At 36.6% G+C, this 14,515-nt stretch overlaps 1 protein-coding gene across 2 annotated transcripts in view; it reads left to right on the forward strand.

Annotated features, from left to right (window-relative positions):
• PTPRD (protein tyrosine phosphatase receptor type D) overlaps positions 1 to 14,515 on the forward strand; it is a 566,636-nt gene that overhangs the window by 437,342 nt on the left and 114,779 nt on the right. For both annotated transcript variants that reach the window (XM_055578085.1, XM_055578084.1), the window contains exons 22-23: positions 4,794 to 4,835; positions 5,342 to 5,439. In XM_055578085.1, the coding sequence (XP_055434060.1) occupies positions 4,794 to 4,835; positions 5,342 to 5,439 (140 nt within the window). The remainder of the gene's footprint in view (positions 1 to 4,793; positions 4,836 to 5,341; positions 5,440 to 14,515) is intronic.

The raw sequence follows: 14,515 nt of genomic DNA on the forward strand, positions 1-14,515 counted from the left end.
AAGACTTTTAATCAATAGTGAAAATGGAGGAAAACAACATAATTGTCTGGGTTTTCAGATGCTACTGAAAGCCTGAGAAGCCTCACCCTCTTGGCTCTGTAGTACCACTTGGAAGACATCTGCTAGACTTTCCAACCTTCTAGAAGCTCTCCACAGTCTATAGCAGCCCTAAGGATAATCCTGACATTGAAAGAGAACATCAGTTACCATTCATCACAAGTGTATTTTTTTTAAATAGAGAAATATTTCTCTTTGCTGAGATTTCATATTGAAAGTAGAAAAATGAAGAACAGTCCTAGGAGATTCCTGGTTGCACAAAAATGGGGAGGAGTACATTTCTTGTGAGTGTTTACTATTCAATATCTGTTTACACTTTTACTTCTTTTCCTAACTGACTTGGGCCCTTTAGCACTGGAAACTTTGCCCCCTGCTTTAGAAGATCATAGCTTCAATTCCAGAAATAAAACAGTAGAAGGATGCCAAAATCACATACGATTTTGTTACTTACCGTGGGCTAAATAATAATGGGCTAAAATATACAAATCTCTTAACTTTCCTAGTCTTCAGAACTCTTTTATAAAATGAAAATGCTGGACTAAGTAACGTCTAAGGCACCATGATTTTTAAAGTTTTACATCTTATAAGGAAGCCATTACACAGTTAGTATCAAAAAAAAAAAAAAAAAAAAGTAGCCATCCTGTTTTTCCCTCCAACCTAAGGCAGATTTCATTGACTACGTCTGTCATTTTTCATGTTGACAGTGTGTATTGTTGATGTCATAACTCCATAATGAAAACTGCTCCGATGCAATGGGTGCCTTCCTTTAAAATGCATTTATGTTGTGCATTTGTAGCTTTGAACTGATGAGGTCGAGACCCTAGCAAGTCCTCATCAGCTGTGAGCTGCACTTCAAGTTCTTTGCTGCTAATTACAGCTAAAGCACTAAAGCTTCCTAATCGAGACTTAGAGCAGATTCAAGGGTATCACCAGGAGAAAGCTGATCTCATTCTTAGATACTTTAATATGATTTCTGAATGAAAAAAGTTACAGGCTCCCCCCAAAAAAATCCCCAAAGGACTGAAAGGTATTACTGGGGAATTTTAAAACTGTCAATGTCTGGCTCCCATACGCAGATATTCTGAGTTAATTGGTCAGGTGTGCAACCTGGAAAGAAGGGATTTCAAAGCACCTCAAAAGATGCTAATGTGAAAACACTGTTCTAATAAAAACATTGGTTCCCAGACTGTGAGCAGTGACCAGGTTCCAAACAAAAGAGTGAAAAAATACTTTGGTGAGGTCAAATTCATAATTAGTGTCTCCTATTTCATTCAGATTCTAACATACTTGATTATATCCTGTAAATTCTATTTCCACATTGGACAATAGAGAAGTTTAGGGAGAATTATATAATAGCATATTTGCAAGAGATCCTTAGTAATTATTTTCTGATATGAGCTAAAGAGTTTCATGTTAAATAATAAATGCTGGAGAGGGTGTGGAGAAAAGGGAACCCTCCTACTCTTGGTGGGAAAGTAAATCAGTGCACTATGGTGAACGGTATGGAGGTACCTTAAGAAAAAGCTAAAGATATATCCAGAGAAAACTAATTCAAAAAGACGCGTGCACCCCCAATGTTCATAACAGCACTATTTACAATGGCCAAGACACGGAAGCCATCTAAAATGCCCATCAACAGATTAATGGATAAAGAAGATGGGGTGTGTGTGTGTGTGTATCCATACACACACATATACACCCTGGAATATCTTACTCAGCCATAGAAACAAATGAAATACTATTTGCAGCAACATGGATGCACCTAGAGATTACCATATTGTACTAAGTGATGTCAAAGACAAAGACAAATATCATATCACTTATGTGTCAGATCTAAAGTATACAAATAGACTTATTTACAAAACAGAAACAGATTCACAGATATAAAAAGCAAACTTATGGTTACCAAAGAGGAGAGGATAAGGGGAGGAGTAACTTAGGCGTTTGGGATTAGCAAATACAAACTCGCTCAGTCGTGTCCCACTCTTTGTCACCCCATCAAACTCCCGTGTGCATGGAATTCTCCAGGCAAGAACACTGGAGTGGGTAGCCATTCCCTTCTCCAGCGGCTCTTTCCAACCCAGGGATTGAACCTGGATCTCCAGCATTGCAGACAGATTATTTTACTGACTGAGCCACCAGGGAAGCCCAACATGCAAGTTTCTACTCTATAGCACAGGGAACTATATTAAATATATTGTAATAAACAATAATGGAAAAGAATGTAAAAAAGTATATATACATGTATAACTGAATCATTTTGTTGTGTACCAGAAACTAACAGAACATTGTAAATCAACTACACTTTAATTTAAAAAATAATAATGAAAATGAATGAGTTTCATGTTAGAGGAGTTTCATCCCAGATCTATTCTTTAGCATAGTTTTTATGTTGACATTTACTTATTTTGAATACATACATGATATGCATATATGTACATCATATATTCTTATGATATAAGGTAATTTGGCTAGCTAAAAAAATGTGTTAAACTTAATTCAAAAAATTGACAATTCAACTGCATAATTTTCTATTTTGTAGACTATAAATGTTCCTCACCCCTCAAAGAAAAGACACAGTTACATTTAAAACCTTCACATATGAACTACATCCATGAGACCCTTCTCTGCTCAGAAATCCTGAATATTTTGAGATGAGTTATAAAGAAGTGACTCTTTATCTAGCTCCCCACTTTTATTTTTACACAAAAAGAAATTTAGGTGCTTGATAACAAGAGGTTTGTCTCTTATTAGTAGATGGCAGGCCTAGAAGTAGAATTCCTGTTCAGTATGCTGTTCAGCCTGGGATTTCTTCTCCTGAACCATCAGATTCCCACAAGCTCTCCTCCCCTTTCTGTGGAACATCCATGTTGACATTTTTACTTGTCCTAGTGCTTTGGAGCAATATTGCCAGATCATAAATAATGATTCTTGAACGCCATGATGTCTTTGCCTGTGATACATACATATGCTGAATTAGAATGTAATGGATCAGTACAGATTTGCTTGGATTTCTCTGTCATTAGCTTCCAAAGTAATACATCCAGACCACGTGCCAGTGCATGCCAGAAGTAAATATTGGTTGATTATGATGGTCTTCTACTGCTGTTATACTAATGCTTTTCCCATCTCCAACTGGCTTTACTTTTGCAGCTTTGAGCAGTAATTCAGTCCCCTACGCCTCCCTGATTGGCTCTGTGTCCTCCCTCTCTAGCCAAACCACCACTCAGTCCATATATGATAATAACTCTCTCCCACGATTCGCTCGAAAAGGTCTAAACATCTTTGTCTCTATTATTTTCTCTGTTAAAGCACTGTAATGGATGTCCACATCATTTCATCCCCAAACAAGCCTACAGTCTCTTGTGCCTTTGCATTTCCATTCTTGTCACTGGGGGTGCCTCATCTGGATAAGATCACTATAATTATTAGATCACTGTCACTCAACTGCTCCTCCCACAAAATGTAGATGAGTTCAGTGCTACCATCTACAGGGAAACGTTCTAGAAATGGGTTCCAACATTTAGGTCCAAAAGCATAATCACATCAGCAACAAAGAGTTTTTTCTTCCAAGCTGATTCATTTTTATTGGATCTTCCATTAAGCTTTTAGCTGACTGAAAGCAGACTTTCATAGCCATGGATACTAAAGTACTGCCTATCACAGCACAGTGCTGAAATGATTGTCTAGGAGAAGCAAGATAGTTTTTTACTGAACTTACCAAACCATTGATAATTTGGCATTAGAGACAAAGGAACTCATTGGCTTTCAATATCAGTACAATATTTAAAATACCCGCAAAGTAATTACAAAGTAATTACACATTGTGCTGACTAAATGGTCACCATACCTCAGCCTGACACCCTGCACAGAATCCCAGGGACAGCAGAATGTCCACAGGGACAGGGTTTCCAGCTTGAGTCCCTCCCTTACTTTTTTTTTTTTTCACTTTAGAAGCCTCCCTGGTGGCATGCTAGTTCAAGTTTTTCTAGTCAGCTGGAATTTGCACCTATAAGACATGAGTCAGCAATGGTCTCTTATGGTGCTCTTGAAAAATTAATCAGAAGTAAAATATAAATCGTATGAAAAATGAAAAATCATTATAAAGACACTGGAATCACCATAGTTAGTGGTGCTTTATTTTTAACAGAATCGATGAATACCTTCAGCTGGCCGACTGAACGAAGATGTATCACCCCCATGTCACTGCTTTCTTTTACCACCTTCTTTTTCCTCTTCATCCTTTCACCATTTGCTCCCTTTCCTACATTCAGTTCCCATTAGTGGACAAAGATGTTTACACCTGAAGTAGATTGTAGGTTTGCTAGGGGTTGAATACTGGGGACTTGGGGCAAAACATCACCAAGCTGTCAGTGTGGCCATTGATGAATGTCCAGGAGAAGGCTGCAACCCCAACCTCTACAATCTGCTACTAGTGGAAACATTTTTGCAGCTCAGTTTTGTGTCTGACTTTGTCATCAGTGATTGTTGTCTACAGTCTGTGGTGCATGTCATTCTTTGTGCTCATGTTTGCATGTGAATGTCAGTCGCCTACAGGTTTGTGAAATATTAAAGCGATCTTAATCTAGTCACAATGTATATGAATCCTGTTAAAACCTGCAGCATTTTTATTAGTGCTTTTTAAAAGTATATCAGGCATCCATTTCTTTTCTTTTTTTTTTTTTTTTACAAATTTGTTCTGTTTTATTTTATTTACACCATCATTTCCTTTGCAGGTTCAGATGATTCCGGTTACCCTGGTAACCTTCATTCTTCAAGTTAGTTTTCCTTGATTCTGCATAAGTCACTTTATGTTTCCTATCAAGCCACAACTCTTTCCCTTTTTAGGCCTTTCTCAGTGTCTGTTTTCTTAGTTCACTTTACACCATTTAATTCCACACAATTTCCATTTCACACAGTGCAGGAGAAGGAGTTTGAAATGACATAACAGTCATTACTCAAAGCAGAAGTTGACATCAAGCCTGACTGTCAGTTTTCTCCACCAGCTAACTGCATTGATTCATTGCACAATAACACTTTCTTTCACATTAGGAGTGTTAGTTTGGAGATTATGCTTGGTGACTTTTCATTTGGCTACAAAATTCATCCTTCCAGAGCATGTCCTGCTTTGAGTAACCAAACTATCTGCCTGCTTCTTCACATTAAACATCTTTACTACTCACGTATTTTCAGGCCATTTCTAACTAGAGTATTCTCTGTATTTTGGAATAGTTAGCATTATTTTCATTTGTTTTCAAATGTCTGTATTCTTTCCTTTTAATAGGTATGGCTAGCCATCCTCCAATACCTATCTTGGAACTTGCAGATCACATTGAAAGGTTGAAAGCAAATGACAACTTGAAGTTTTCCCAGGAATATGAGGTAATTCAGTGTGTTTATACTTGACAGTATTTTCAAGAATTGTCCCCCTCTTCTTTATGATCATATCCATCAGTTCTTTTTCCTTTAAATATGACTCAGCATCTGATACAAAATTTTACAACAAATAGCCAACTTAAAAGTATCTGTATAATTAATGGCATAGTTGTACTTTTAAAAGTATCTAATTTTTTATGTTTGTTCAGTGTTATTTAATGAGGCTGGTTTATCTTTCCTGATTTCAAGTTATTATACTGAATGTATAAGCTTCCCAGTATACCATATGATTGCCAGATACACTAAATTATGGTGAGAAAGCTTACTGAAAAAGAAATTACAGAGAATAAGCAGATTTCCAAGTCCTCTTGGTCAGTTTACATGGCCTTAAAACTATAATTATTACGTACATACACATGATTTTACCCATTCAGTATAAAATAATATTGGAGCTAATATTAAGATAGTAATATGTTCACAGACTGCTGCGTGTTTCTGAAACAGTGGTGAACTTAACAGTATCTTACATTTTCAGAATCCTTAAAGGTTTTGTGTTAATCCTTGATGAAATGAATAAAAAAGTGTTGTATATGTGTGGGTATTTAGATATTGTGTCATTTATCAAGCAGAAGATTGTGAAACTGAGTATTTATCATATTCCTCAGAAACAGGGACCCACAGTGGAACCAATTCATGGATTATTTATAACTGAATGATCATTTATCTTTTAAATCAAGTTTAACTAGCATAAGCATAAGAGTAAAATGTCCAACTAAAATCTTATAATTGTGCCAGATAACAAAACTGAAACTGTTCAAGTTCTACCATAAAGAGTTTCTTTTGGTTTATTCAATGGGAATCTTAAAACACATCCTTGTTATCACCCTTGATTTCTCTATTATCAGCCTGAAATGAGGCTGATGGACTGGATTTCTCTCAGTCCCTACCAACTCTAACATTTTTCCCTGTCATATTTGATTAGAAAACTCTAAGAAGAGCCCTAACCTCAAGTGGCTAGAGAGTTATCAACCACGTGAAAAAGCTCCATGTAAGAGAATGTGGAGCAGTGGGGCCTGTGGCAATCTGGACATTTGCATGGATTTTCTAGTCTTTAAACATTCATTTTTTGATTATTTTATTGTTCTTCCTAAGCAAAACATATCTGTAGCCCCATTCAGTCTCAAGAGCTGGTAACCTTTTACTCAATTTACATATTCCAACATCTTTGTTGATAGAACACAAAGGAGATTTTGTTTGCTCACTCATTGGTTAAATTATATTTTCACTTATTCTCTTTCAAGCATTTAGGGGAATATTTCAGTTTTAGGAAACACATTGGATTATGAATTATTTTCTAAATGGTCTGCTTCTTATTTCTTTCCTATTCTTCCTCTTAGTCATAAAGGCTCTCTTTACATTGTGCAGTATTCTTGAAAATAGTTTCTATAGTTTCTGGTTTGAGGCTTCAGATTGAAAATTGAGTTTTAAAAAGAAAATAAGGCATATGATGAATGCCATTTGGGGCAACATAAAATCACATAGTTAAGTGTTAGCTTTCACTAGCCAGAATTTTTAACACTGCCAACCTGCTCTTTATTGTTATCATGAGTGTTGTTATTGTTATTCTTAGTGTGTTGCTGTGTGTGATATTTTCTTCATGGCCCCACTTTTAACACATTATGTGTGATTATGAATGATATGATGGGTCACAGAAATACAATTTGATAGCTCAACTTGTTAATAAGCCATTAATTAACTTTATACTCTTATAAGTTTAAACTATTGACAATATCTGCATTATTTAAGCAGTCTCAGTTGTATGCATTGACTACAGTAACTTGCCTCCTTTAAATACAGGATTTCTCTAGAAATGCTGCATGTAAAGATACTCTAATGATACTCATTTAGCCATTAGATTAGAAGTGCTCCTTGAAAGTAGTTATGAACTTCACGCTGGCAGCACTCCCATTAAGAACTCCCCGAGTAGCCGTTGACATGATAGCCCACACTGACTTCACCGTTTATCATGACGATGATCTGTGATTAAAGCTCCCTGGGCATGAATTGACTCTACTGTGCCTTAACAGCCATGAAGGGGATATTTAAGTGTTGTGTTCATCTGTGATAATATGATAAAGACTTCTGCATAGTATTTTAGACCAGAGAACAACACACTGGAAGAACTGGAAGAAGTTTATCTTTTTTTTTTTTTTTTAACATATCATCTCTATATAAACTTGAATAGATTTTTCACTGTTTTTCAGTGAGGAGAGACAAGTCATATTACTTTCAAACATAACTATTTTAGCAAAATCACTATGGATTAATGTTTACTGAGACCTCTCAAGATGGGTGAAGCTAAATCTGCTACTCTGATTCTAAGATTAAAACAGGAATTAAATGCATGAAACCTGTTTACACTGATTCTGAGGTTAGACTAGGAGGAAGTGGGTTTAAATTATAAAGCAATATTATTAGATTATGTGAGAGACTTCCTTTACTATAAAGAAAATTGAAGTCAGATTCATGACAGTTGGAAGGAGGAACCTGAGGAATTAGTGTAACTACATCTTGAAGGTCTTTGCAATTACTTTAGGCTTGTATTTTCTTCAATGAGACTGCCAAGTCCTACTAGAATTTAAGTGGCCAGAATATGAGGATAGCATCCAGAATGCAGAGAAATTAAATTTGGTATCACTGTCAAAAATCAGTACATGAGGCTGGTGAATGTTTCGACTGATTTAGAATAGATGTGGACATCTTGCCAAACAAACTCCTAGCTACTGTTTACATATGGATCATTTGGAAGCGCAATTAAAATCCGAATTCCTTGTCTGAACTTCAAAAATGCTAGTCTAGTGATTCAACCATGCTAATTACGAATGTTCATTTTATTTCTTTATCTCAAGTTATATTGGGACATAACTGAAACTTAACATTGTATTAGTTTATCATACAATGTGATTTGATATATGTGTATATTGCAAAATGATTACCACAGTAAATTTAGTTACAATCTATCACTTAACATAACTCCAAATTATTTTTTCTTGTAATGAGAACTCTGAATATATATCCTTAACAACATTCAAATATACATCACATTATTGTTAAATAGCCACCACGTTGTATATTACATCCTCAGGACTTATAACCCTGAATAACATGGATATGAACTGCACAAGTCCACTTATACATGGATATTTTTCAATAGCAAAACCTAGTTATAAATTATAATATTAACTCCTGCATTGTTCAAGAGTCAGTTGTAAAATGGAAGCTTTTACCTTTTGATCACTTTGACTCATTTCTTCCATCATCCACCCTATGCCTCTGACAATGACCCATCTGTTTTCTGTTTCTGAGAATTTTGTTTTTTATTTTTTTAGATTCCATCTAAGTGAAGTCATACAATATTTATCTGTCTGGTTTATTTCCTTTAGCATGATGCTCATGCCCTCAGAGTCCATCAGTGTTGTTGCAAATGGCAGAATCTTGTTTAAGACTGAATAATTGTGTATGTGTGTATACAATACACATACGCCCCTCAAATCTTCATTTCACCATTTCCTCAGATGGCAAATATATCTGAGTATGAGATCAGTTTGACAGCCATCACAGTCAGCATTACCAGTATCATATACATGAGTCCTGTTTATATTAGATTGACTGTAAGTAACTAGACACAGGTTTGATCCCTGGGTGAGGAAGATCCCCTGGAAGTGGAAATGGCAACCCACTCCAGTATTCTTGCCTGGGAAATCCCATGATGGGCTACAATCCATGGGATCACAAAGAGTCATACACGACTTAGAGACTGAACAAGAAATTAACTGCAGCTCCTAGAGTCTGCTTAAAGGAAAATAAAGGGCCATTTGTTGTATTTATTGTATATTACCTATTATACATGTATTATAAATTATATATTTATATAGAAGCAAATGCTATCCATGCAGGTATGCTTCAAAAACTTTTATCTGAAGTAAGATAAATATCATATGATATCACATATGTGGAATCTAAAAAATGCTAGAGATGAATTTATTTACACAACAGAAATAGACTCACAGACATAGGAAACTTATGCTTATCAAAAGGGAGGAGGGACATAAATTAAGAATTTAGGATTAACAGATACACACTACTTATAAATAAATTAAATAAGATCCTACTGTATAGCACAGGGAACTATATTCAGTATCTTGTAATAACCTATTATGGAAAAGAATCTGAAAAAGAATATAGGTAGATATAGACATATAACTGCATCACTGTGCTGTACATTAGAAACTAACCCAATATTGTAAACCAACTATACTTCAATCAATTAAAAAAATAACTGTTATCTGACACTGGGAGACTGTAGAGATTTCCACACCCACTCTGAAACTCTCCCCATAGTGTTTTTCTCTGGGCTGCACTGTTCTCTCCCCTGTACATGCCAGCTTCTTCTGTTTCTCCCACCCACATACAGAAAATAGATCCTTTGATCATATATTCTTTTACATAGAGAATCCCTAAAGAACGAGAATTTTTCTTGTCAAATTGCAAATGCCAGAAAACAAACTGTAAACTTAAATGGACTCACTGGGTTGTGGAGGCACATTTTAGGACATAGCTCCTAATAGCCCATCCCTACACATCTGATTCCTCCCTTGGATCAAAGAGACAAAGTTACTTCTGAGATGGAGGGGGAACCAATAATTATCCACCATAGTGCTGCAGAAAAGCATCATGCTAAGTACTGAGAGGAATATAAAGTCACAAGAAACTTCTATTTTTAGGATGTCGAGTAGGCAATGTTAGCTATATACCTTAACTCCCCACCTCACCCCACAAAATACTAATAATAACATCTAGAAGTGAATCCAGAGTACTAACGCAGTGTTTCTGAGTTTTCAGTAAAGGGAGAGTAGTGACATAAAGAACTGGAAAAGGTACTGAACAAAAGGTAGTACTGATAGTACACTTCATGCAAAGTTGGGCACAATAAAGGACAGAAACAGTAAGGACCTAAAAGAAGCAGAAGAGATTAAGAAGAGGAGGCAAGAATGCACAGAAAAACTGTACAAAATAGATCTTCATGACCCACATAATCACGATGGTGTAATCACTCACCTAGAGTGTCCAGACATCCTGGAATGTGAAGTCAAGTGGGCCCTTAGGAGGCATCACTACAAAGTTAGTGGAGGTGATGGAATTTCAGCTGAGCTCTTTCAAATCCTAAAAGATGATGCTGTGAAAGTGCTGCACTCAATATGCCAGCAAATTTGGAAAACTCAGCAGTGGCCACAGGACTGGAAAAGGTCAATTTTCATTCCAATCCCAAAGAAATGCCATGCCAAAGAATGTTCAGATTATGGCACAGTTATACTCATTTCACATGCTAGCAAGATAATGCTCAGAATCCTTCAAGCTAGGCTTCAACAGTATGTGAACTGAGAACTTACATGTACAAACTGGATTTAGAAAAGTCAGAGGAACCAGAGGTCAAATTGCCAACATCTGTTAGATCATAGAAAAAGCAAGGGAATTCCAGAAAAAGCATCTGCTTAATTGACTGTGGTAAAGCTTTTGACTGTGTAGATCACAACAAACTGCAGAAAATTCTTCAAGAGAGGGGAATACCAGACTAACCTTACTTGCCTCTCGAGAAACCTGTATGCAGGTCTAGAAGCAACAGTTAGATCTGGATATGGAACAAAGGACTGATTTGAAGTTGGGAAAGGAGTACATCAAGGCAGTATAATGTCACCATATTTATTTAACTTATATGCAGTGTACATCATGCAAAATGCCAGGCTGGATGAAGCACAAGCTGGAATCAAGATTGACGGGAGAAATATCAATAACCTCAGATAAGCAGATGATATAACACCCTAATGGCAGAAAGTGAAGAGGAACTAAAGAGCCCCTTGATGAAAATGAAAGAGGAGAGTGAAAAAGCTGGCTTAAAACTTAACATTTAAAAAAACAAAGATCATGGCATCTGGTCCCATCACTTCATGGCAAATAGATGGGGAAACAATGGAAATAGTGACAGACTTTATTTTCTTAGGCTCCAAAATCACTGCAGATGCTAACTGCAGCCATGAAATTAAAAGGTTCTTGCTCCTTGGGAAAAGCTATAACAAACCTAGACAGTATGTTAAAAAGCAGAAGCATCACTTTGCCAACAAAGGTCTGTACAGTCCAAGCTATGTTTTTTTTCCAGTAGTCATGTATGGATGTGAGAGTTGGACCTTAAAGAAGGCTGAGCACTCAAGAATTGATGCTTTTGATTTGTGGTGCTGGTTAAGACTTGAGAGTCCCTTCAACAGCAAGGAGATCAAACCAGTCAATCCTAAAGGCAATCAACCCTGAATATTCATTGGAAAGACTAATGCTGAAGCTGAAGCTACAATACTTTGGGTACCTGATGCAAAGAACTGAAAAAAGTTCTTGGAAAAGACCCTGATGCTGGAAAAGATTGAGGGCAGGAGGAGAAAGGGGTGACAGAGGATGAGATGATTAGATGGCATCACTGATTCAATGGACATGAGTTTGAGCAAACTCCGGGAGATAGCTAAGGACAGGGAAGCCTGGTGTGCTGCAGTCCATGGGGTCACAAAGAGTCAGACACAACTGAGTGACTGAACAACAACAACAACAACAACTGATAGTATAAACAGGAAGAAGAGCAGTGAGGAGCATTTTGTCAGGGGGCAGTGTACTTCAGGTACATTATAGAATCTATACCTTTGTTTTCTACATTAAGGAAATAATCTCCCTTTTATTTTTTTAATAAAAGTTTTTTTACTGTATTTTTTATTTATTTTTTATATAAATTTATTTATTTTAATTGGAGGTTAATTACTTTCCAATATTGTATTGGTTTTGCCATACATCAACATGGATCCGCCACGGGTATACACATGGAGGGGGGTTCAGGATAATCTCCCTTTTAAAAGTAGTTACCTGCTTGGAACTTTGAAATCAGCTGAGTTGACTTACAAATTACATTTTGGACCACAGTCCATCTGCCCATGGCAGTTACGTAGACATAAATACTTATCCAATATCTATTATATTTTCAAATTTGTCATCACTAGGCCTTTTAGTGGTATTTTAAATACACACGCATGTGCGTGCGTACACACACACACTCACATACATACATGTGTGTACATACGACTTAGGGCAAACTCCAGGAGATAGTAAAGGACAGGGAAGCCCGGCGTGCTGCAGTCTACAAGGTCACAAAGAGTTGGACACAACTGAGTGACTGAACAATAACTATATATCTGTATGTATATGCACACAAACACACACACTGAAACTACTACTATATCCAATATCTTAAATAAACTATAGTGGAAATGAATCTGGAAAAGAATATATATAACCCTTGCTGTACACTGGAAAAACTAAATCAACTATACTTTAATTAAATAAATAAACAAATGTAGAAAGAAAGAAAGAAAGCTAAACTATTCTGAATGGGCATTGATAAAGAATCCACCAGCTAATGCAGGAGACACAAGTTCAATCCCTGGATCAGGAAGATCCCCTGGAGTAGGAAATGGCAACACACTCCAGTATTTTTGCTTGAGAAATTCATGGACAGAGGAGCCTGGCAGGCTGTCCAGTCCATGAGGTTGTAAAGAGTCAATGAGTGAGCACACACACACACTCTCTGAAGATCAGGTTTGTTTTGTTTTGTTTTTGCTGCAATCAGAGAAAGGTGAAAACCTGATTCACAGAAGGCCTATCAGAAGGATACCTTTGACCTATTTTGTTGCTACCCAGTCTAGTCCAGATCTTTGCTGCCATCTGTGCCAGTGTATTATCTTTAATCTCAGCGCCCATGTGCCCTCCAACATTTAGCATCCTAATGTGCTAAGAGTTTCTTCCTGTACTCATGGCAACGCTCTCACATCTCCAGTCTGAGAAGAGGATAATGAGCCTCTTATCTGAAACAGTCCAGATAACAGTGCCCTGTCTTTCCATTTTAATGACAGCATGTATGTGGCACCTTTGTCCAATAGGCTAAAATCTTCACAATACTGGTGAGACAGGTAAATTAAAAAGATGTATTATTTTCTCATGAATGATGAAACATATCAAGAGATGCCAGGATATATAGAGACATTAAAAAAACATTGCCTAGATCCTATTTTTAAATGGCTAGAGCTGGAATAGACGTCAGGGATCATGTAGTTTAACCTTCTCATCACAGGGGTAGGGAACAACAAGACTGAGAAAGAACAACTTATTCAAGGTCACACACCGGGTACGTAGCTGAAACAGTTCACAAATTCATGACTTCCTGTTTAAGAAGAACACTATTTTAACTCACCTGCTCTAGACACCAAAGATTTTACTGTTGTTTATTATGCATTGGTTGTAGAATCCAGAAATCTAAGTCTTCAACTAGGTCAATATTTATGCTAAAAATTTGATAAAAATGTCGTAGCCCCCAGTTTGTGTTGCACCATTATCCCTGGGCAAACCCAGTGGTTTTCCTATGTCATTTGCTACATTCTCCATCCATGTTTCTTCATCTCCAATGGTAAGCTTTGTCTTTCTCCATGGAAGGACAAAACTATCTGTCATCAAAGCAAAGATCCCAAAAGAAAACATTTCTGTTTTCTCTAGAAAAAGGCTGTAGGTGTATCTGACCATGTTTGTGTGCCAGAGTGCATTTGTAGGCAGAAAGCCTTTATTGCTCATGTTTTGTAAACCTCCAAGCATTCATAATGCAAAAACTACTTGTCATATCTGCTTTCAATTAATTTATAATTTATGTGTAAACTCATGACAGTGGACATTCATTAGGGCATTACAGAGATGTAAACAAGAAACCAAACACACATATATGCACATCTCTCTGACTTTCTGTCTAGCTTTCAATGCACTGAATTTTTCTTCAGAGTGGCTTCCCTGCCTTTCTCAAGTAAAAAAGTGGTGGCTGACAGATCTATTTTCATCTTTTATGCAGAGTTGATGAGTAAAATTGACCAGGGAAAATTTCTAATTATGTTTGACACATGAGTCACAGGGATAGAAAGTGTTTTGTCTTTTTTTTTTTTTTCCTTTTAAC

This window comes from Bubalus kerabau, chromosome 4, assembly GCF_029407905.1.
Source record: "Bubalus kerabau isolate K-KA32 ecotype Philippines breed swamp buffalo chromosome 4, PCC_UOA_SB_1v2, whole genome shotgun sequence".
NCBI classification, from domain to species: domain Eukaryota; kingdom Metazoa; phylum Chordata; class Mammalia; order Artiodactyla; family Bovidae; genus Bubalus; species Bubalus kerabau.